The 25,523-nt window shown below is 39.1% G+C and overlaps 1 protein-coding gene across 3 annotated transcripts in view; it reads right to left on the bottom strand.

The window, feature by feature from the left end:
• Positions 1–10,946: 10,946 nt before the first annotated feature.
• Positions 10,947–25,523, bottom strand: part of P2RY8 (P2Y receptor family member 8) — a 33,489-nt gene continuing 18,912 nt past the window's right edge. For 2 of the 3 annotated variants that reach the window (XM_040057094.1, XM_040057095.1), the window contains exon 3: positions 10,947–14,994. In XM_040057094.1, the coding sequence (XP_039913028.1) occupies positions 13,853–14,926 (1,074 nt within the window). In that variant the 5' untranslated portion in view covers positions 14,927–14,994 and the 3' untranslated portion in view covers positions 10,947–13,852. Of the gene's footprint in view, positions 14,995–19,406; positions 19,418–25,523 lie in introns of those variants that run through there. The other variant, XM_040057096.1, reaches the window with a different exon arrangement.

The following is a 25,523-nucleotide window of genomic DNA, read 5'->3' as shown; positions in this document are numbered from 1 at the left end:
CATAACAACCTTTCAGTACCTGAAGGGCAAAACCAGGGAAGTCAGAGAGGGACTTTTCACGAGGGCATGTAGTGATAGGACAAAAAGTAAAGAGTACAAACTGAAAGAGGGGAAATTTAAGTTAGATATTTGGAAGAATCTTTGAGGTCCCTTCAGACCTGTACCATTCTCTGATTCTGTGACTCTATTGTCATAATCACCTGTTGCATTTTCATCAAACTTTTAATATCCCCTATTCAGCCTTTTAAGTGAAAAAGTAGTGGAAAAAAAGAACTTAATAACTCATTACTTTCAAATAGTGTGATGCTGCATGCTTTCTCAGTTGGCTTGGAAGAAAGTGAAAAGTATCCTACAGCATTAAAAATATGTTCAGTCATTAAAACAGCAGTTTGCCTTGCATATTTGGATCTTTTGACACCTGTGTCATGGACCATGTGTCTCATGGGTAGAGCCAGGCTCTTCTCAGTGGTGCCGAGCAATAGACAAGAGGCAACAGGCAGAAACTGATGCTCAGGAATTTTCACCCAAGTATGAGGAAGAAGTTTAATGTGTGGTTGCCCATGCACTGGGACAGGCTGTCCAAAGAGATTGTGGTGTCTCCCACACTGGAGATATTCAAGAACCATCTGGATACAATCCAGTGCAATGTGCTGTAGGATGGCCCTGCTTGAGCAAGGAAGTTGGACCAGCTGATCTCCTCTAACCTTTCCCATTCTGTGATTCCATGGTTTGTGTTAGGGGTTGCTAAATCTGACAGTCCGGTGGAGGTGAGGCTGCCATGCCAATCTGACAGCCCCATGCCCCAGGTGCCCCCAGCAGCAGGGCTGAGTGTGTGTTCCATTGCCAGCAGGCAGACATGCACACACTGTATGGAATGTGCACTTGGAGACACAGAAAATCACATGGAGCAACACAGAAAGGGACACTAAGCACTCACACAGGCACAAACAGCACCAGGAGTCTCCTCCTTCCCCCTCTGGCTGATCAGGATGAAAAGCTTTTTTGTATGCACACACATCCCCCTACCTACCAATTGTATATATGGACCCCCCCAGTAGCACAATTTGGACAGGGCTCCTGCGGCACCTGGAGGGGCTGGGACAGGGACTCTGTTGGCCTCTTGGTGCTGCTGGGGCTCCTCTCAGGCTTGGGGCTCCTGCTCCTGTCGTGGTGCATGGGGATCAGCCATTTGTCACCATAACCTGACAGCTGACAGGTTGTAAATCATCCTAGGTACCAGGATTTAAGGCTTGAACTTCGATATTTTTTTTTTTTTTTTTTTTTTTTTAAGTAGTGATGGTGACTTGAGAGCAGACTTGAAAAATTAAAGACATTTTTTCTAAAGTAATTACAAAATACAAAGAACCTAGGGAAATAATGCTGAATTGAAAACAGAAATAAGAACCTTAGACTAAATAAAGCTGTAAATGTAGACAGCTGTGCTCTGCAAATCCAGAATACTGAATATAGTTATGGGATATCTGGAGAGCCAGCGAGGAAAATAGGGCCTGTGTGAAAAAGGAATAGTCTATGCTTGCCCTAGAGCTTGTCAGAACAAATTCACTGCTCCTTTTTCAGGTCTGTGAAGTGTGACACTGCTCCTTGCTAATGACAGGTCTGAAAGATCTTGCAGAAATGAAAACCATAATATCTTTCTTATGATACCAATATAATTTATGCAATTATTATGGAATAAATTACAATGGAATAAAAGGACAAAAATCTCATTGAGTAACAGAAGGTTGTTTCCTGGCACACAGAGAGAAAGATATGGAGGTATTCCTCTGGGAAAAAATTCTACAATTCTGAAAGTTTAACATAAATGTGAATCCAATATAAGTACATCTTCAATGTGACAGCATTACTAACCAAAAAAAAGGGAAATTGCAATCATGTGGGTGTTCCTAGAATCTGGGACACATTTCTTATCCAGAGTAATCATTCTGTACTATGCCCTGCTCTGTGTTGAATATAAGCAAGCATGATAAACTAAAATCAGACATCACAGAGGGCTAAGATGATAATGCAAAGTTTTACATATCAAATCAACAGGCCAAATTTTCTTCTTTTCCTCATTTTATTCAGTCTTCCAATGTAGTTTGGCTAGCATAGCAACAAGAGCAACGAAGCTGTGACTCCATCCCAATGTCTGTGTATTCCTTTCCAACAGAGGAAAGACTTGAGATGAAACAGCACCTGCCCCTGACAGCTTGTCAGGAACAAAGACAGATCTATCTCTAGACACCTGTAGAGCCTTTAGAGATGCACTCAACTCCTCTTCTTTAGGTGTGGCATCACTTTAACTGAAGAGGAAAACAAGCCTGGTTTATTTCCCTTAAATGAATTCTGCTTTGCACAACGGACTTTTTGAAACTTAAACAAATAAATGGGAAATATGTGGAATTTTGATATCATTTTCATGAAAGTTAAGACAATGCCCGAAACCAGAGACCACCAAAGGAGTTTTTTATTTGAAGAAAATGAGATGTGGCTTTTGGATTATTATTTTTAAGGAGTGGTAATTAATAAATTTCTTATTCTGTTAAACTTGCATGGCAAATAGTGATTTTTTTTTTTTTAATTTAAAAGAAAAAACCACAAACCTGTTGAAATACATATTTTCATTTACCATCTTTATATGTTATTTCTGCTGGTCTAAATGTCAAACGAAAGAACCCTGTGAGAAAAGCTAAACCACATCACACAATCTGCCATGGCTGGGAGAGGTTTGACAGAGAGCTGTTAACTGCTCCATGGTGGCCTCGCAAGCCAGGCACAGCGTGAGGCTGCAGTGAGCTGACCAAGGGGGAGATCAATGACACCAGCAGTTATCAGAGAAGTGTGTGTCGTGGCTGACTGTGCTAGTCAAAGATTAGCTTGTCCAAGGTTGGTTATGAAACTATTGACTTTTTCAAATATCCAAGGTATTTTGAACAGAAGCAAAACAGCAGTTAAAGCTCTGAACTGCAGAGACCTAGATATTTTTGTTCTGGACTTCTCTGCTTTTCTGTCTATGCATTTACTCAGTTGCCATCACAGTAACACCTTCAAGCATATAAAGAACACTGTGATCATTAAGTTTTTGTGCCTACTTTTGTGTGTATTATGATGAGTGTATTTCAACCCAGCTGCATTATTTGCCTGAGTCACCTGTGGAAGCACAGGATTATCTTGTTTGGAGAGCAATGCACTTCCATTGTGAGGAAATTAGTGAACTCTAGAGGCTTAGCTGTAAGGTTGCTATGAAGGGAAGAAGCATTTCACCTTTCACAGGGCAGCTTAACTTTTTTTTACAATAACCTCATCAATTCAAGGAGCTCATACTTATGTTTTTCAAGGAACATTTTTCTGCCACCAAAATCCTTGCCATAGTCGAATGTGTCTGTCTAATTTGTAGAGTAATTAACGCCTCTTATTTCTGTTACTGTAGGGGAAAAGATCTTTAGTTGTTTGCAGATGGATTCTGTTTTATCAGCTAATCAGTAACTGTGTTTAAAATCATGGTGTCATTTAACATTCCCCATCCTATGTTTTATTTTTGTCCTCTTATATACAACTTGTATTTAGCTAGAAACCTTCTGAACAGTTACTTGCTTTATATAGCACTCCATCTCCTCGATATTTTAAGATTGCTTTACATGTTCAACTAGATTGGTGATTTATGAAGGTGTATTCTAGATTTTTACAGCCTCAGGGAGTGCTTTCAGAACAGATACCCTGGATTTCTTTCAAAGTCTTATTTGCTTACCTCTGTGTTCTCATTTTTAAGAATCCCTTTCAATTTGTCAGCTCAGGTCCAAATGCTCCTTCCTTCTCTTCTGTACAGCTTGGAAGACCTGTAATATCTGGATGGCTCTAGGTGATCACTTCCCAGAATTTCCTTCCTTTTTGAAGTTGTGTAGTACTACAATCATATGGTGACATTTTGTGGAGACCACAGAAAATGAGATGAAATAAGATTTAAATTCACAAACTAGGATATATAATGTCCTGTAAGTATTTTTACAAATACTTAATTTGAAGATCTTTGTCTTCATAGCATAGTTATCAAAAGACAAAAGACATCATACCTTGGGAAGAAACTTCACAACTGCTGAGGCAGTACAGTATAACTAGTACTGGAAGAATACCAACCCATTTGTCCATGCCCATCTCCTGGGAAAAGGAAAGCAGCTACCTCAAACATGGATGTAGCAATGCCCAGGAGGAGGACATAGCCATTCACAAAGCAGCTTTTAACAATACAGAGAATTATTATCCAAGCCCCAGAGTCATCCTTGGCCAGCACATTAAAATAGTGTAAAAAGTGTCCTCCCAAGAATAATTGAAGAAGGGATGTCAGAAATTCTAACTAACTACTTTGCTTTAGGTCTCTGCCACAGAAAAGATATTGCAAATTGGAGAAGCCTAGAGCCTTGAAAAAAATTTTCAGTGTGAAGACAACTAAGTCCCGGTAAGAGGAGCAGAGAATGACAGATTTTGTGCCTGTGCTGGCCAAGAGGCTGAGCTGCCAAGTTGACAGTAGCAACACAAGATAGAGGAAAGAAAAAAATGCTTCCTCCCTGCTAGTTTCTAGCTGATACAAAATACGTGCTATATCCTCCTGCAGTATAAAGTGGAGTGCTGCAAGTACATCCCGATTTACATGACACAGAGCATTACAGTTACGCACATTGCCAGTGCTGACTTTCCCAGCTGTTGCCACAGCCAATGTCTACTGCTGAGAGCAATTTCCAGTCTGCAGCTTTCTTTCTCCATGCTGTGAGCTTGAGACCAACAAAAAACTTCAGAAAGGAAGACAGGGCAGTGTCTAATAACCCTGTAATCTCTGGGACAGGAGGATAAGTGTTTACTGACAGCATCCCTAGATATTTGTATGTTTGACAGCCAGTGGATTGTATTGAATCCATGAACCTCTCTTGGAGTCATATGTCTGGTTTTTGCTGCACGTGCAGGTTGCACCTCTAATCTCAGCATTGCCACAGTCTCACTTCAATTAACACTTAAATATCCTCTAGACAAAAAAAAAAAAAAAAAAAAAAAAAAAAAAAAAAAAAAAAAAAAAAACAAAAACCAAAAACAAACAAAAAAAATAACCAAACCAAAAACACAACAACAAAAAGTGCATCTTAGACTATAAAAAAACCTGGTTCTGTGTTATTTAAATTTGAAAAATACAAAACCAAATACATAAAGTATTTTGGGGAAAATACGCATATACATAATATATATATTATATATCCAGCATGCATATGTTATCTATGTGTATATGTGCTTATTAAAAAATATGTACACATATGTGATGTAAGATATGAATATATAGTTGCTTAAGTCTGGAAAATAGGTCTTCTTTTTGTACAGTATAATGATAGCTGCAAAGACAAAGTTAGGGAAAAATAAAATAAAGTGCAGAGAAGAGAATATTAATTGGCTCAACTGTAATCCCAGCTTTTCCAGAAAATAACTTCCCTGGCTCCAACGTCAGGAACGTCTGTGGAGCTCTTATATTTATTATCTGAATCTCCACCGGAGGGCAGTGCGTCCCGTCTTTTTCCTATGTATTGGCTCATGGACCTTAACTTTCGCGTACCCGTAAAATGCTGTAACTTCTAAGAATTAAAGACCACACACCCCAAACGCTCACATTCATAGTTTTCATTTTAAGGATTACATCATAAAACAGCTTCAGGCCATTCCCTCGTATCCTGTCACTGGTGACCACAGAGGAGAGGTCAGTGCCTGCCTCTCCTCTTGCCCTCGAGAAGAAGCTGTGAACCACCATGAGGTCTCCCCTCAGCTTCCTCTTCTCCAGGCTGAGCAATGGATGCACGTGTGCGTGCAGGTGTGTACTTTTACGGACATTCAGAGCTGATGTGAATGGCAATTAAAGAGATGCATTGAGATTGGAGTGATTAAAGGAACACCATAAGCATGCTAATAAGTGCTAAGATATGATTGCCACAGACCCTAAGGCTCCTCCAGCAAATTTTCATGGTTGTAAGAACAGGAATAATTCTATCTTATGAAACCTTTGTTGAATATGGAAATATGCGCTGACAGTTTTCTGTCTTGTATCATCTCAATTCTATCAGATGTGTCAACAGAAGAAAAATTAAATGTTGTATTTTAACTTATTTTTGTACTCGTTTAGAGATTTTAAAAAGCTCAAACGTATGGACACTTTATGTTAAAGTGTACAGAAAAATTTGCATTTCTCATCAAAATGGGGGGGATACCAATGTGTTCTTCATACACTATGGAATGCAAGATGAAATAGGGAAAGGAAAAAATGCCAGCATGTTGACAGTAATAAGGAACTGGGGAAACAAAGTCGGAGGTATTGTGGTGCTGAAACTTTTTGAGGGAGAAAAAACCACTGCACTCCATAGAGAGTTTCTAATTGAGAAGGTGGACAGACTCTTTTTAGAGGTAAATGACAGGAAGAGGCTTTAACTTGTACGTTAACTTATATTTTTTCCTTTATTTTCTGATGCTGTGTGAGTCTGGGGAGGTAAGAAAGCCCCACAGCCTATTTAAGTGCTTGCTGGAATCCCCATGTTGTTGACAACTTCATGCTGTTACAAGCATGAAGATGTCAAAATTCAAAAACAGCTGTCAAGTTGAAGATGGTAACAGTTGTGGGGTACCAACATTTCTTTTGTAGTGTATGTCTATGATAACACAGAGATCTACTAACATTTTGATGTCTGAATGCAATCAAAAACCAAAGCAGGTGTTGTTTAGGAAGTGAAGGAGACAGTCATCAGTCATCAGTCATCATGAATGCTGCCAAGCAATAAGATGTTTAGGGCAACACTTGATCAGGTAAGTTACACCTTTTGTGCATGGCAAGCCCACATTTCCAGAGGTTTGAGTCACTCTGTGAGATGTTTGATCTGTATTTCGATAGTGTTTATTTGTCTGTTAATCACATTCCTTTCCCTAAAGTGGAGATCTGGAGATTTACTGCTGCTTCCAGCTTTTCTGCTGAAAAGGTGCACCATGTTTCTAAAATGAAAGTGGCTGTTTATGAAGAAAACTATTTACAGACATTCTCTAACTGCAGATTGCCTATTGTAGAAACTAACTTCCTGTGTCTCTCTGCAGTCACTTAAAGTATTTCTCTGCCCAGCTGCCACAGAAGTTACTTCTTTAACCCCTCTCCCATCTCTAGCTTGAATCTGTTTACACTTCATATAAATCTGTTGACCTTTCTCCTTTGATAAAGCTGCTCAGGTACACAGCAGAGAAGAAAAACCTTTAAATTCCCTCAGATTTAAAGCACTCAACAAAACACTTCTCAATTTTCCTCGTATTTCACCACACACAACAACAGCAGTTAAGATTGTGGAACATACTAGGAAAAGCTCCAAAGGGTAATTAGCCTAGGTAGTTCTCAGTAGGGCAATGGACACCTTTCTGCAAATTGGGGTGTGCCAGAGCCAGGTCATGTGTGCAGTGGTGCAGAAACTGGGGAAGGAGAACCATCAGTGTCCCTGTGCTGAAAATTTCCACCGAAGAATAAGCCTGACTGCAAGACATCATCATGAACTAAGGCAGTCAAGAAGGGAATTGAGGTATTTATTTATGCTAAAAGCTAGAAAGGTATTCTATCTGGAAGCTCTGAGCTTCACGTTTTATAATTAAAGAGGCTTGAGAGTCTCCTCATTTGATAACGTGTTCCGGCTGTTTAGACTTCAAAGAAAAATACTACAAGAATTGCAAATAAGTCATGAAAGCCCAGGAGTTCAGTAGCAGTCCAAACTTCAGTTATTACAGGTTTGGTGTTTTTTTGTCAAATAAAAAGAAAACTTTAAAAATTATATTTCAACTAAACATTATGCTGAACTCTATTATGCACTCCATAATGACGCTTTATAGATTAAAGAGGAGAACACTTACTTGCAAAATCTTAATCCAGAATGAAAGTAACCAAAATATATCAAAATTAAGAGTATAACTGAAATTTTGCTCTCCATAACTCCTTTTGAGACTATGAACTGCAGCATAAGTGAGGAAAGTATATTTATTCCTATAAAAGATTCCTGGTTGGTCTTTTTTTCTTTTATTCAGGATGGATTTAATTACTAAGGACAATAACCAATCATTCTTGTGAGAGTTATTTTATGTAAGAATTTTCATTTGGGGCACTTAAAAGAACTGTGACTTTAGATGCATCTAAAAAAAAAATACCAATAAAACTGATTATTTTAATGGACTTTGCCAGGTCATAGCATCTTAACGTTTTTTAGAGGAACTTGTCAGGTCATTGAAAAAGATTTTGTTACCTTTTTTTTTTTTTTTTTTTTCAGAAAAGGTACACTAGATTTTATTTGCCAATATATTTGTGACAATTCAGGCAAGAGAATTGTACTCTTCATTAATGCAGCTGTGAGCTTTAAAGAGGCTGCTGCTGGAGAAATTAAAAACAAACAAACAAACAAACCCCAAACAAACAAGCAAACAAAAACCCCACCAGCAGCAGTGAATTTCCCTGCCCCAGGTGGACAAGAAGGTCTGCTGCTAGTTTCTTTCAACAGCAGCAGCCTTTGAGAGAAATAGGTGATGGAAAAAATGAGATCAGATGTGAGAAAATATGTCAGAAATGGAATTAATAATTATGTGTTTTGAAGCAAAATGGATGAATTGTTACAAGCACCTGGAGAGATTTGTTGAAGGGCAAGACACAAGCTCATCTTTTCCTGATCGTGAGAGATGGCTTGGTTAGGGGGGTTGGACATGGTGACCTCCAAAGGTCTCTTCCAGTCTCAGCCATCCTGTGATCCTGTGACCTGTCAAAAGGGCTAAGTGACGGATGATCAAGCTTGTGCCCCAGGCTCCCCTGACTGTGGAACAGCTTCTTCTAAGTTGGTAGCAGGCTGAATTCCCTGCTGAATCCCCTCTGGCAGCACCCCAGCAGGCAGGGTGGAACAGGCCAGGCTCCAAGGCAGTTCTGGCAGGCCTTAACTGGGAGTGTGAGATGGACCAGAGTGGAGCCAAGGGGCTATCTTGCTTATGGCGTCCTGCCTCAAACACTGGCATTCCAACAGAAGGGAGAACAGGGCAATCACATATTATGACTTCCTCTTAGTACTCCTCCAGCCTTTGACAATTTTAATCCTCAGGGTCTTCCTGGACCAAGGATTGTCTGTTTAATTACATACAGTGGATTTCTTTTCCATGTTCTTTTCCAGTTTCTCTGGACCAGTGTACTATGTGCATCCACAACATTCTTGGCAAACTGTTTTCTATCTATACTATGTGTTGTAAGAAGCAATACGAACTTTATCTGGTTTTAAACCTAGATCTCATTAGCTTAATATGTTGTTCACCAATTATTGAGCAAAGGCAGTGTAAGTCATCCAAATCAGCTTTTGCACTTCATTGAGGATATTGTAGACCTCTTTCCTACTTTTGTCACTTTTCTGAGATGATCAATCCTAAACTACTTAACTTTTAAGATTTTAAATTAATTTCTTAGAGCACACCATATGCTCTTACCTTGATCTTTTCTAGTCCTTGTTAATCCTGTTTGTGACAGAGGCCAGAAGTGCAGAGAGAAAACTAGGTATGGGTGAACTGTGGATTTCTATGATGCTGAGCTGATGAATGGAATTATGGATTATGATTCACAGTAGTCGCTGACAAGCAACATCATTTTAGACATAAAGCTGTGACTGGATTTTGCTGTGTGCATTACTTCACACTTACCAACACTGAATTTCACACACAAACATTTGTGCTATCCCTCCCATCTTTGGGTATCATATACCCTAACCATCACCTTAGAGAAATAACACCCCAGTAAGTATCAATGTAGACCTCATGTTATTCTAAACACTTTGAACTGGAACAAATGATAGAAAGTGATGAGTCGACTCCAGGATAATCTCTGGCCCACTCATGTGTCAGCACATATGTAGCCAAAGAGACAATGAACTCAGAATGGAACATATTCAGTCTAGGGATCATTTATGAAAGCACAGCATCATGAGCTGTGGAGCAAGGTGATTGTCCTGCTTTTCTCTGTGCTGCTGTGGTCTTACATAAGACAGACATGAAGTTCTTAGAGAATATCCAAAGGAGCACTACAAAGATATTAAGGTGTGCAGAGTAGAAGCTTTATGAGGAGCATCTGAGGGCACTTGGTCTGTTCAGCCTTGAGGAGACTGAGGGGTGACTTTATTGCACTTACAACTTCCTTGTGAAGGGAAGAAGTGGGGCAGACACTGACCTCTTCTCTCTGATGACCAGGAACAGAACCCAAGGGATAGGCTTGAAGTTGTGTCAGGGGAGGTTTAGGTTGGCTATTAGGAAAATATTCTTTACCCTGAGTGTGATTGGGCACTGGAACAGGCTTCCCAGGGAAATGGTCACAGCACCAGCCTGACAGAGTTCAAGAAGTGTTTGGACAGTACTCTTGTGCATGTGGTGTGACTCTTGGGGATAGTCCTGTGAAGGGGCAGGAGTTGGACTTGATGATCCTTGTGGATCCCTTCCAACTTCATATATTCTATAATTCTATGATTCCATGACTACCAACCCTGGCTGTCCATTCCCAGTTTCTTCCAATGCCCTGCTCCAAGCTGGTGGTGGGACAGGCTCTTACTGCTAGGCTCCTTTAATAGACATTAAAAAATATATGTATTGGTGCACCTGTTGGGCAAGGAGAAAGATTCAAGTTACCCAACATCTTGTTAAAATATTGATACTTTTAAAATTTGTGTGAAGGGTTTATGACAATGTCACCTTCTAATATATTTATATCTATTCTGGAAAAAAAAAAATAAATCTGAAAAAGGCTGAAAAAAATCCACAATAACAAGGAGAAACAGATTAATTTTATTTCATAACTTGGTTTCCCCGTCGTCTTCTATGTTTGGAAGTTTTTCACACAAGGGAGGTAAAACAATGGGAATGAATCTTAAGTGCTTTTTATTTTTCTAATTATTATCATTGTATGTACAAAAAAGTTCAAGCATATTCATAGGTTACATTTCTATACAGTAATTAAAAAACCAAAACCAAACACAAACTCCCCTCCTAACCCCAAAAACGAACAGAAGTCTTTACATTCTGTCTTTTCAGTAAAATTACATTAACTACATAGTAATGCTTACAAGTAAGCAAGCTGCCCAGGGCTGTATTCCTCAAACTGAACGTAATATGGACATGGACTTCTCAATAACCTCACAAATTGCAATGTATATTTATATGTATATATTTATATGTATGTATGTGTATGGATGTCAACTTAAACTCACTGATCAAGGAAGGTAGAAGCCATTATTGTTATCATGCTCCAGAAGGATGTATTTCCAGGATCAATGAACAGCATGATGGGCCTCTTTTATTAATAATTTATTCTCTTCCTCTTCAATAGAAACCCTCCAAGACTTCAAGTATATGCCATTGAACTTGAAGGATTGCTGTTGATGGGTTCATTTTTATATTCCTTTCTCAAGGAACAATCCCTCTGAGCTAATTATAGGCTAGCTAATGAAATAGAAGTGTACTTAAATGAGGCATCCTTCCTGTTCCTATTTAAACATTTTCAGAAGAGAAATGAAGGGTTATGAAGAGCTGGATGAGGCTGGAGAGAATATTTTCAGTCAGTTATGAACATCTTTTCTCAATTGAAAAAGGAGCAACTCACTATTTTTCAAAATACAGCAGTTGATGTCCAAAGGGCAAGGTTTCTGCACTTTTGGCTCTATTTTGTGTCAGTTATAGTTCAGGCACTTTGCAGCATATTTTAGAAGGGACTATGCACTTGAGGACCATGTTCAAGATAAAACACATTCAAAGTCTGCATTAGATGTTGGAGAAGGAAAGGCTTTCTGTGTAAAAATTATTTCCATGTTACAAAAAAAGAGAAAGGAGAGAGATTTCAGTATATACTTCAAAAAAATTTCTGCCACAACAAAATGTGGAAAACAATTAAACAGCTTTGATAGTGAGAAAGCTGGAATCATGTGAAAGTAAACAGTGAAGGGTACCTTCCAGGCAAATGGATGGGAGGGTTTAGAAGTTATGTATCACTAAGGTTGGCCTTGTACACAGAAAATTTGCAAATTAAAACTAGCACTGTTAAATGCCACAAAGCATTGAATGGCTTGTAAACAGTAGTGCTAGGTCCACTCACATTTATTCTGCTCCAAAAACTGACAATGCTTTAGGAGAAGATAGGACATTGAAATATCTCACTATGTGTTTTGTGGTTTTCCACACTCCACTGTGAAGAAATTTATGGTGATTAGTGGTGGAAAATTGATTTTTAGTCATGAGATACCCAAAGAAAAATGGCAAATTTTAAAGGCCTTGGGTGTTGCCTATTACTTAGGCACAGGAGCTCAGGCATCAGTGATGTCTGAACAGCTACCCACAGTGCTACAGACAGCTTCCTCCTCAGTGTCGGATGGAGTTGCAGTACAGCAAAAAGATATGGAGTAGCTTTTTCTTGCTTGTGTGGGGGACTTGTCTGGTTTTCTCAAGTAGTTTTTGTCTCTCTTCTGTGAATGAGGGTCAAATGTAGATAAAAAGCTGTAAATACTGTACAGCTGTTCAGGAAAAACATTTTTTTCTTCTGTCTTCAGTACATGTTCTGTAGCAGTTGTCTTTCCAAGCACACAGGCAGTTGTTGAGATGTGAAAAGAATTAAACATGGCATGGAATTTGCAAAGAAGCTGTAGAAAGACATTTCAGAGAAGGGCTCCAAACACAGGACTGCTCAACCCACCTGCCATAACTTATTTTCAGGATGTTTGGTACAGCTCCCATTCTCAAGCCCTATTTTCCTCTTTCTTTTATTCTTTCTTCTTACCTGCCTGAAAGAAGTCTGTTTCTGACACCTGGCCATCAGGAAGAGATTTCAGCTGGTTTCTGCTGGCACAGAATCACTCTAGTCTGTGGTTAAACTTTCATTTATCCAGGTGAAAATCTGGTTTGTAATCTACACCATCTCTGTAAGGAAGAAAAACTCACTCCCCAGCACTAAGTAAAGCTTAATTCTGCTGAGGGGGGTGGTTCTTTTATGGCTAGCCTACAGTGAATTGATGAAAATGACCATTTGATACTAACCACATACAAGAAGCATTGGTACTGCAATAGGTTAATGTGGGAAAGTTTGTTTCCTTGAATAAACTGCTCCCCACAGTCCTGAGAAATTAATAATTTCAAGAAATGAAGAAGTACTTGCAAATGTGGTTAGCTTTTCTTTCATTGTATGAGATGTTTTGCTGTATAAGATTCAAATAAATAATACGAGTCAACCTAGCCTTTTCAAGTGTCACAGTGGTTTGACTCTGATAAGCAGCTGGGTGAACGTGGTGATGATTTCACAGTGGCTGTGCATTATGCATTAATGGTAAAATGCCGTGCTACTTTTATTATTTATTTTATAAAAAATACAAGAGAGAAAGAAATATAATTAAAAAGATAAACAAAAACAAAGCTTAGTCCATTGCATAGAAAAATAACTCCCTTACTCCCAAACCAGTTTTGGTGTATGGTCTAATTTATGTACAGTAATATTTCACATTCACTGAGAATCACAAGTCTTTGGTTAACTGTCATACAACCTGAGAGTAACTATTCTAAACCTATCCCTCGGTCTTATGCAGCAAGGCTATTTCCAGGCTAACACTGTTTGATTTGCTTCAGTGTCTTCTTGATTAAATTCAGTTCCTTTAGCATTTCCATTTCTGAGCAGAAAAATGCTGAAATTCAATTTAAGTACAGCTTGAGTTCTGTTACTGGAGCAAGGTATTTTGAGTGTGGCCATTCAAAAGCAATCGTTTTCTGTGTCTATTCATGCATTTCACAGGTGTCTTTCTTCTGGGAACATCTAAAGCTAAAAAACACTTTCCTGCCTTTGCAAATTGACCTTTACTCCCTCTACCTCATCCGTCGGTCCATTTGACATTGATCTGGCTGACATGGTCCTGCCCGAGAATAAACTTTCCCTTCTGTTTTCCAAGCTGTCACTGAGCAGTAACTTAGGGCGAAACAATTGCATGAATTTCTGGTAAAATTCTTTAGATGCAAAATAATAAATGAAGGGATCTATGCAGTTGTTGAAGCAACTCAGGCACAAGGTGAGCTTGTACGCAGGGTACAAACTGCTGCTGTAGAATAGGCGGCTGATCATATGCGCAAGTAGGATAAAGTTATTGGGTGCGAAGCAAGTGATGAAGGACAGAAGGACAATTGTTGCCAGGTATATGGATCTATTTTTTTGCCTATCACCATATTTGTTTGATGTCTGAATTAGCTTCCTAATGATACCGATGTAGCATCCAACTGTTACAACAAAAGGGATCAGGAACAGCAGAACAAATAAAGTGAGGAGAAAGGCTACCCAAGCTGCAAAGGTGGGCAGCATATCCCATTTTAGGACATCAAAACAGGTTATAATCCCTAATTCTTTCACTTCGTAGGTCAGGTCTGTAGTTTCTAGTGGGTAGAAGGCCAGTAGCAAGGAAATCCACATAGCTAGACAGGCAGCCAAGGCATATCTTTTTCTTCTCCACTTGATCAACTTCATGGGGTGTACCACACCCACATACCTCTCCACGCTGATAAGGGTCATGGTCAGTATAGAAGAATACATGTTGGAGTAGAACATCACTGTCACAAGGCTGCAAAGAGTCTTGCCAAATCTCCAGTGATTGCTTTGGACGTGATAAGAAATCTGGAAGGGGAAACAGCTGGCCAGCATAAGGTCTGTGATGCTTAGGTTGATCATGAAGATAACAGAAGGTGTTTTGGGTTTGATGTGCCAACAGAGCACCCAAAGGGAGAACAAGTTGCCAGGGATGCTGACCAGAGCCACCACTGTATACACAGTTGGGAGGGTGATGGACACTGCTTTATTCTGCAGCATTGCCAGTGTCAAAGCATCCAGGTGGGATTCGTTTTTAACCATTATTCATAAGTGGGTTGTTGATCCCTGTAAGCCAGCTGGATCATATCATGAACACTTGGCTTGAAAACCTAGAGGAGAAATGTCAAGTGAAAAAAAAAAAAAAATCAAAACAGAAATTAAGGACATAAATCCTATATTAATCAACTAAAAAAAAAATCTTTAGTTTGACAGATTTTCCTTGAATGCACTGAATCCATTAAAATTACTTTCTGAAAAGTCTTGCCTCCCTTCAAATCATCATAAAGTTTTTACCAGTCTGATTTCTTTCTATCTTGGAACAACTACTTTTCCCTGCTGAATGGTTTTCTGATACTTAGAATCATTAAGCTTGGAAAAGACCTCCAAAATCATGGAACCTTTGATCAAACACCACCATGTCAACTAAATCATAGCACTGCTTGTTGTTAACCCCCAGGTTATTTTCCACTGGGCAGCTTCCCAGCCACTCTGCCCCAAGCCTGTAGTGCTGCTTGGGGTTCTTGTGACCCAAGTGCAGGACTTGGCATTTTGCCTTATTGAACCTCACACCATTGACCTTGGCCCATCAATCCCTCCTGTCCGGATTGTGCTGTAGTCTATTCATTATCACACCTCCTGTGTTACTGAAGAACATGAAGAAAATCACGTATCACAAGTTGGAATTCAACTGATGTCTGCATGAGAACACTAGTCCATAGATTCTCTGTATCTACCCTAGATGTCATGACCTTGATTTTTTTAGTGCACAGTATCTTCTGACCTTTTTCCCCCCAACTAAACTGTGATCCATTTCAAGTAAGGGCTGGATTTAGGTTTTTTTTTCCCAATTTAGGGAAAGGAGAACATGCATTCAGTGACTCTTGCTATATTTATAATGTAAACAGAATATAAAGAAAGAAACATGAGAACCAGGGACAGAATGCAATTGCTTGGACTGGTTTACAGGCTTGAGAAGCCCTCTTCTACCAAGAAGAAAAAGACTATTGAGGTTCAGTTTCTGCAAAATATAAGTTATTTTAAAAAGTTCTGTTTGCAGCTGTCTTATTTGCATCATCTGTAATTCTGCAAAATTAGTTTCAGTTTTGCAGGGTGCAAAGCAGCCCTATGCTTTCACTGTCTGGTTTACATAAATCTTTCTTGACACATGCAATGGCTCATGGTTTAGCCTATTTGTTTTAAGCAGCATAGTAGCATTCAGCAGCTGCAGGAAAGAGCCCACACCTCAATGTGTGTGCTTGCTTTTGTTAAGCTGCAAGTATAGGAAGGCAATTTCACAAAAGTACAGCATTGAAAAACTGAAGAAACGGCAACAAATGCCCAGAAAGGCAGAGGATAGATCTACGATAGGTTCAGTGAAGAGTTACAATAAGGGCTGAAGAGGTGCCAGGCCAAGTCAGCCAATAACTGTGGGCACATTTCTACTTAATAACAGGCAGAGAGTGGATTCAGGAACACCTGCTTGTGGACTCTCATCACCTGCATGGTTTATTCCAAGCATCTTGTTGCAAGACCACCCTGATCTAGGAGGTTAGATTAAAAAACATAGGTGCCAGTTGGTGTCACTTAAACTCATCTCTTGTTAGAAAAGAGCTTTAATTTGTGTGATCATAGGCCATGAGTAGCGTAACCAGTCAGTCCCTCAAATAGTCCATGGTGCTGGGAAACTCTAGCGGAAAGAACTGTTCTGGCAAAAACTCTGCTTTCTGAGAGAGGCTTTTACTGAGAACTTGCTTCCTGAACCACTGATGATTCCTGAGACCTGGCAAATGTGAAGTCTCTACTGGAGGCTGCAGTGCAGCAAAGAGATAATCAACTCATAAAAACCTAAGTGCAGATCCAGAAAAAGCTACAGTAGCAAGCAGCCCAGTGGGGCTTATTGAGGTTCTTTCTTGATCTGATCTATTTGACATAGTGCTTCAAATGTCAGCTAAAAATATTCGGAAGTGGTGAGAGTCAGTATCAAGAAAATTATAATTATTAATGTTGCTTCCAGCTGAGTTGTTGGAATCCTAGATAAAGGAACAAGAAAATAGGAACTGCAAAGAAGTCAGAACTGTACATATGTCATGCACATGACACGGAGCAAGCATGTTTCATATAGTGAAGTGATCATTAGATGGGCACAATTGCAAAAAGCCCTTTGAGCCAAATCCGTTGCAAATGAAATTCAGTTCTTGTCAGGGGAGTTCCATCAAGAATGAAACTAATTCTTCATTTTTCAGGCTAACTTGAAAAAGCCCTCATTGTCACATAACTCTTGGGAAAAAAAGTCTTAATCCCCTCTATTTCAACTCATCTGTCTGTGACTTACCATAGCAAATATTTATTCATGAAGTCTATTGCCTCAAAAATCCTGCTCAAATAGCATCCCTTTGTGCCTAACAACTCTATACTTCTCAAGATAAGCAGAAGGTTGTTGTCTGTATCAGAGTTACCACAGAGCTCTAATAGCATACCTCTGCAAGTGAAAGATATTTGCTATCACAGGCCCCTAGATGCTATTCTTATAGAAATTACAGGTACTTGGGAAGGTAGGAATATAGGTGAAAATTTCCATTAAATCTGTCACACTGGTCATAAAGCTATCTAATGTGTCTCACATTTTGGGTTGTGGTAGAGTTAGTCTCAAATGTATTTTCTTTTGTACTTGCTTTTTCTGACAGAACATCTTGATAAGAAGGAGATAAAAAATGCACACATAGATGCTGCCAAATGCAAAACAGTGCCAGTATTAATGGCCTGACTAAAGGCAAATTTTATGCACTTGTGGAACACTCCTGTTGGTAAAACATAAGTGCCTCCAAATGTAGGCACCTCTTGAATTGGAATTAGAAGACCCCAGACTTACTGATTGCATGCCTACAAGAGCTTTCCAGAAAGGGTAGGTCTCATTGACTTCATTTTCAGTAATAACAATGTCAATCACAACGAGCAGAAGAAGAATGATGGGTGATTCCTTTAGAGTCTTCTGCAGGGGAGAAGACTGATGAAGACAAACACAAGACTGATGTTGCATGTCATTCTTGAGGGAAAATAGCCTCTTGAGGAAATGTGGAGTACAGAAAATCCTTCTCCCAATTTTGTCTTTCCTTTTGCCAGATTCTTTCACACTCTAATCCTGAATTCCTTGTCAGGAAAGCCTGGAGTGGAAGAAATTCCAGCTCTGATTCACCCTTACTTGTAATGATTTGCTTTTTAGATGCCCAGGGGTGTGGGGTTTGGCTGGGATAGAGTTAATTTTCTTCACAGTGGCTAGTATGAGACTATTTTTTGGATTTGTGCTGAACACAGAGTTGACAATAGTGAGATATTTTTGTTATTGCTGAGCAGGGTTTGCACAGAGCCACTACACTGCTTTTTGTAGTGCCACACTGGCAAAGGATTTGGGGGAACACACGAGGCTGGGAGGAGACACAGGCAGACAGGTAGCCCAAACTGACCAAAGGGATATTCCATACTATACAACATCATTGCCAGTATATAAAGTAGATGAAAGAAGGAGGAAAGGAGGACCATTTGGAGTGATGGTGTTTTTCTTCCTAAGTAACCCTTTCATGTGGTGGGACCCTGCTTTCCTGGAGATGGCTGAACACCTGTCAGCCCATGGGAAACAGATTAACTCCTTGTTTTGCTTTGCTTGTGTGCATGGCTTTTTCTTTCCTTATAAAATGGTCTTTGTCTCAACCCACAATTTTTCTTCCTTTTGCCCTTTCAAATCTCTCCCCAGTTCTGCCTAGTGGGGGAGGTGAACAAGCGACTGTGTGGGGCTTGGCTGCTGGCTAGGGTGAAACCGTGACACCAGGTTAAGCTGCTGGAACCACAGTGTAACATTTCAAAATGCTTTACTGCTCCTATGGCTGTGTCTGTTGGGGTTTAGTTAATGCTGTGTTTACATTTTCTTCTTGTTCAGGGTAACTATGACCATCCCCCACTGCACCCACAGTGTCTGTCTGTCTCTTGTGGTTTAATTTGAAAATGTAATACAAGAGAGAAAATAACCTGTCTTTAGAGGTTTAGAATTAGACTTCTCTTACATTTTATGAGTTTTTCCCATTCCATTTCAGGTTTCCAGCAGAATTCAAATCAGTGAAGCTTGTATGGATTTTAAAACATCCACCTTAAGCTTTGGTTTCATATGCATAATTTTTAAAAAATATACTTCTGTTACATAAATTTCCCTGTTAGAAATACACAGGTAGACCTGTATTTTAAATACGACAGACCAAGGGACATACAAACAGGCTGAAACAAAAACTCAGTAAGGATTCTTCGAGTTACATGATCCAGCCCTATTGACATTTGCATCAGTCCTCAAGCTTGTGACATAGGAGAAATGTTAAGCTTTTCTGCTTGCCTGATTTCTGAAACAATTAGTAGATGGATGTATATTATTCTCATATTAAGTACTAGGACTCTGGAGTAATACCTGATAAATCCATGTAGGATTTTTTTGCTACTCTTTGTACTCACTGGCTGGTGGCAGCCTGCACAGAAAACTCACTTGGAAATTCAGTGGCATCAGGTTTTCATCCAAGCTGCAACCGTAAGCTAAGGTGACAGCTGCTAAATGCTTTTCTCACAGGAATAGGAACTTCTTTCCCTTCAGTAGACAAAAGATGATAAACAAAACATTAAAGGTGTACTGAAAAGCAAACAGTAAAAAATCACAAGATATCTGTGTTATTTCTTTGCTGTGGAAGAGTAGCAGTAGAGATTACTATTTTTAGAGAACTGCTAAATTAAGCCGATGTGATTTCTCTCTTACATCTATTATCTTCCTGTTGTCAGTGTCAAGCACACCTGTGAAAAAGACTGAAAAGCCTCTGAGTGAAGTCAAAATGGGAACTGCCAATTTATAAAAAAATTGAGATTTACTTTGTGATTTGAGATAGAAAAATAACTCTTAAAATATATCCTGCAGCAGAAAGGCTTTCAAAACCTATCATGTTTCATAATTTTTGGTTCACTACCTGTCACAACACTATTGCATAGGGAAAAAAAAAAAGATCTTTTTCTATAAATTCTTTGATATTGTTAGACTTTTAGGAACACACCTTTCTAGCTGAAGAATGTAGGATGGCATGTTTCAGATTACAGGAAAAACAAGCTGAAATACAATTTCAACTCAATTGCAATTCATCTAAACAGGTTTAGAATGAAGCAAAGTGAAAGCACAGATTTTATTGTAAGCACTTAGAAAAATCCTATTAATAGTTTTTCATCAATGCAAGTGTACCAAAAGAATGTATTTTGTTTTTTCTTAAAAGACTGTTTTTTAGTATATTTTTATTTTACATTATTTTTTTACTTACTCAGTTTGATTGCAAAGCCGTAACAAGAGCTAAAAGGTTAGGATAGTTTATGTCTACGTAATGGTAGAGAAAACTAGAGAAAACTTAGGGGTTCTCCGTATGGACTGTTTCTTCTGAGTTTTCAACTCCCCTTGGACTGTCTGAATTACTATTGAGATGACAGAGGCAAGTAAAAGTACATAAAACTAATGCTCAATTTCTGTTCTAGACTGAGTGTGAGGAGAAGAATGAGTCAGGAAGGTAAAGAGCCAAGAGTCAGTAATCTTGAGCTGTGGGAAAAGTGACAAACACATCGATATTTAAATAAAGTAAGGGGGTTTAATATGAAGAACAAGAAAAAAAGTGCTCTTTTGTAACATATTCTCAAGTACAGTTCCTAAAGCATCATTCATGCAATTCAGAGAAACACTTCTGCAAACGTTAAGGTTCACCAAGCTGAGGAATGTAAATGAGTCCACCTCCGCCTGAATGTTTCCTAAACTGAACATGGGCCTTACCGAAAGAGGTGGCAGATTTTGTCTTGATGGTTCTTTCTCACCCTTGCAATAAACTTTCATGCAAATTTTAGCTTGCTCTGTTACATCTCTACATCTCCAAAAGCCAAGAGTTTGGTTCACTCAGTGAAGACATGAACCTAAGTCTTCTAAGAAATTTCTTTGTATTTGGGCTTCCCTGTTCTTTTAGCTGATTTTTTTTTTTCCAATTGTTTTGTTCTGAGTATCATTATTACAAAGGTCAGAAACTGTTGCCAAGCCTGTAGTTATGTTATCACAAAGGCATTATTTGATGTTTTAGCTTACCATCTTTTAAGAAGAAATACATTTGGGAAATGCCACTTCTACCCTCTGTGCACTTGGGTGTGCAAGTATTACTGAGAAAAGAAAACAAAACTGAAAGCATATAAGCAGCTTTGATGTTCCTGACCTTCCATGCCATTTTGCTTTAAAAAATAAAATTGTTCTTTATTTTTTATTTTTCACCAAAGATAACTCAGATAAAGGACATAAGTAAACCATATGCATACCTTCACTGCAAAAGTGGGCATATTTTTTACAATGAAAAAGTTAAGTTATACGCATTATATTCATCAAAAACTTTCAGAGACAAATGTCAGTCTTTATCTTAGTACACACAATCAAAGTAAACCCTGTGGTGGTTATAGCTCTGACCTCAAACCATCAGGGCAAGGTAAAACAAGAGTGTCATATCTCCACAAGGATTTCACATTGAGAGGTAAAAAACCCTCTGTTTTTTCAGCAAGAAAATAAAGAATAATTACCAGCTTTCATGTAATGGAGGGGTGCATACCTCTACCTGTTAGAGCTCGTTGGCTGTATCAATCTAGAGAAAAAACTACTTTATTCAAAAGTGAAGAAAAATAATGCTGTAGTTTCTGCCTACTAGGGAGTGCTTCTGTTCTCCAGCCTGACAGAGTAAAATCAGGCACTTTCCAAGTTTGAACCAAAAAATTCTTACTGTGAAATTTAAATTCACAGGTGAGAGGCAAAGAAACTCCACAAGCAAATACTGCACTGCATCTTCAGAACTAGCTAAGTAATAAAATTAAACATACATATCTGCTTTCAAATTTCCTGTGTCTGTCCTGCACTATGCAATTTTGCTGATCGTTGAATTTTAGTTCACTTGTACCTTCACCTTTTCTAAGTATAAATCAGAAAAGTCAAGATTCTCTGCTGGAGCAACATTTACCCTAATTTAGGTAAGATTTGCATAAACACAGTCACTGTCATCTGTGTCAGAGCGAAACTCATCAATGTGGTCTTTAAAACTTTAAAGAAGTTTTTTTCTGCAGCATTCAGGTTCTTGGAAATAGTAACTCTGTGGGTCAGTTTTGACAAAAACTCATAGCATCTGAAGCATGATCTTACAGTTTGAGTGCTACTTAGATTACAAAACAAAGCAGTTTGCAGTTTTCTTTATCAGTGCACGACAGCATATAAAAATGCTGTGCACAAAACCTTAAGTCAGTTGAAACCCAAGTTGTGTAATGTAACTCCACTGGTCAATTTTGTAGGCTGGTTTAAATTTCAGGCAGAGTAAGCATCCTAAACTGGATTTGAAGAGGTTCCAATTTAGGGGCTAATAGCTAGAATATTATATGTATGTTGATCTTTCCTACATAAGCAGACTTTGTAAGCTTAAATTTTTGAAGGCTGATATTTTTAAAAAGATTAGCAAAGCTAAAGCAACAGAAGAGTTCAACATATCAGCTCAGGAATTCATTCTGTAGGGCGTGGAGTCCTCTGTGATCACTGCCCATACGCACACTCATATTTCCCAACAGCACAAGGTAACTTTCCTCTGGTGAAACCATGTTGTCTTGCACAGGGAGGAAGAGCCATGCAAGCAGTTCCTGAAACTGCTGATTCCTGGCAGGGATCCTTCACTTAAACAGACCACAGTGTTTGTCAGATGGTGCAGGGCCATGAACAATCAGCTTGTAAATCTCCCTTTAACTCCTTTGGCAGACATTCTGCATTGTGTGGAAATATCCTGTGTCAGAGGGCCCTCCTGCAGGTACCTTGGCCTTGACTTATGGCTAGATGAAGACACATGTTTTTATAGAACTTTTTTGAAATTGTCTGATCTAGTTGAAATTTAAATAACACATGAAGTGATTTCCTTTATATCTTTAAGTTTTTAAATATTGTCTGAATGCAGGATTGACAGACAATGGCTTCTGGTCATCAACTATTTCCCTCTACAAGTAATTGCCTCACAAAGCTGTTGTGAGAGTCATAGGAAAAAGTGTAGTCAATCATTTCCCTTCTGTAGTCAATCATTTCCCTTCTGACCTCAAATTCCAGGAAAACAATTTAACAATTTATTGGCACAAGGCATTTGTGGGAAACAACGACAGATTCCTAGCAAGAATCCCTCAATCTTCAGAAGCTTGGTGGTCTTACACTGAATCTCTGTGCTCAAATTGGCATTTTACAGCAAACAAATATATATAAATATACACATGTATAAGCAAATGTGTGTATATATATTCTGTTTGAAATCTCTACTTTCTATCTTTTCATCTCTCTTTTCTGTGAAGTGTTTCCTCTCCTGATCAGTCCAAAAAGGAATTGAGGTAGAGTTGCTGTGTGCTCTTGAAGATTATGTTTAGAGATATTAAAAAAAAACAAACAAAAAAAACCCAACCCACAAAACAACAACAACAACAACAACAACAAAACAACCAAACCCTCAGATGATGTTTTTTCTCATACTTGCACTAAGGATATGACAATCTGTAGCTGTTGATCAATTTAGCTTATGATGGAGCCCATAAACAGGACAGGCCATGAAGTTTTGCAGGTGTACCTGAAAGGATAATTTGGTGTGGCATTTGGGAAATGTTTTGAACAAAAAATATAGAGTAATTCTAACAGCCATGTAACATGCTGGGGCCAGAAACTGGAAGCAATATTTCTAGGGGTGTATCAAATAACTTGGTTGAGCATGTAAGCTGTCTTCAGATGGGCCATTTGCCACTACTTCCACTGGCTGGTCTCAGTAGATTCCAAACATCCTTCTACCTCCTAGATAAATAGATGTGTCCCAAAAAGCCTGCACTGAATTCATAACAACTGGTGACTTGTAAAAACACAGGATGACTTGTTCCTCCTATTAATTAAGACCTATATGAACAGGCAAATCTCTTTCCACAGCAGTAGTACTAAGTGGCAGGATTTGGGCATAGGTGGCCTTTCTTGCCTGATCTTTGCTACAGCGATGGATTTATCAGCCATAGAAATCTAAGTATCTATTTTAGGGTGAGTTGGAAAGCGCTTACTGTACTGGGCAGATCTCCAATGACGGCAGTATTTGCATACATAGTCACTTCCACATGCAGGTGTTTGAAGCTGATTCCAGGCTGTTTTAAACATCCTGATTTAGATCCTGATTTCCCGGAGGCCCATAATTGCTTGGAATCGGTCAGAATCTGAGCTAGTTCACTAAAACATAATTGACCCCTTTTACACTTGGATCACTCAGCTGCTACTTTTAAATGACCAGGTCAGCTTTTGTGTGAAAATGAATTGGCACAGAATAGGATCAAACGCTTTGTTTTACCCATTTCCATCTTCTTCCACCCGTATGTTGAAGCCTACAGTAATTTTTACATATTCATAAGGACTCAGAATAAAAATGATTTTCTCTTTTTCTAGTCCTGCTGCAGTACTTGCTCAGCACATATCATTTAGCCCTTACTGGCAGACCATGGAATGGACTGACCACTGCTCTCCCCCCTGGTAATGTTCTCTGCAATGGTCTGGCAGTGAACTCCTGTGTACTGTGCGTTCTCCTGACTCTCCTGTCAATTCTCACATCATCTGCTAGTGAAAACAGTCTTGTCTGAAAAATACAAGACCAAGGGCTCTGTAGGAGCTAAACTGACGTGCATTGTGCAGCTTTCTTGCTTGTCTTATTCTCTGCTCCTCAAAGGGTAAGAGGAGCTAGATATACAGAAAGAATGAGCATTTACTTCCTGTCAAACTGTACATCTTACTGGAAGGCTTTAATACAAAAATGGACTGCTAGAGGCACTTTGATATGACTGGAACTGATATTGCATTCAGCCATTCTCCTGCACCTCTTGTCAATACTCACTGGAAATAGGTGACTGCATATATTTCAGAAGTAGAGGTGTGCCTGGACTGACAAAGACAAGGAGGCAGAAATGTGTGCAGTCCGAGGCAGTGGGAAATGTGAGCTCATTCCCTAGCACTTTGGACAATGCTTCCTTTCCAGCTTGGCCCAAAGGGACTGGTGGTTGGGGCTCACATCAGGTCATCTCCGTGAGAAATCTTGCACTGTCACAACTCTTTCCTTTGCCCAGTTTCTTTTACTGCTTATTGTCACAGCTCACAATGTGAATTGTACTACTGAGCTGTATATGAGCTGTGTTTTTCTGGAGTGATGTTCAGTTGCTCATGTGTATGGTCACGTGTAAGTGGTTGTGGTTCTCTGCTAGAGAAAGTTTCTTCATTTTTTTAACCAATTGCCATCACCATTCAATAGCATTCGAGCTACAGTCATGGGGTACCCTGGCTGATTCTGCCTTTTAATTATGATCACATCATCTATGGAGGCCAAATGGCATGACCAGGATGCAATTTTTCAGCAGTCTTGTAGGCCTGGTGTTCGTGCAGCTCGCAGTGAAGTCTGAGGCAGATCTGTGTGTTGTATGCACAGCACCTCAGAGTTCTTTGCTTCATAGGTAGAAACAAGATCATTGTTTCCAAGCTTGTAAAAAACCTCTTTGTTCACAAGTAGAAAGAACTGAAAATTGG

Source organism: Hirundo rustica, chromosome 2, assembly GCF_015227805.2.
Source record: "Hirundo rustica isolate bHirRus1 chromosome 2, bHirRus1.pri.v3, whole genome shotgun sequence".
Lineage (NCBI taxonomy): Eukaryota > Metazoa > Chordata > Aves > Passeriformes > Hirundinidae > Hirundo > Hirundo rustica.
This window is presented reverse-complemented; position numbering and strand designations above follow the sequence as displayed.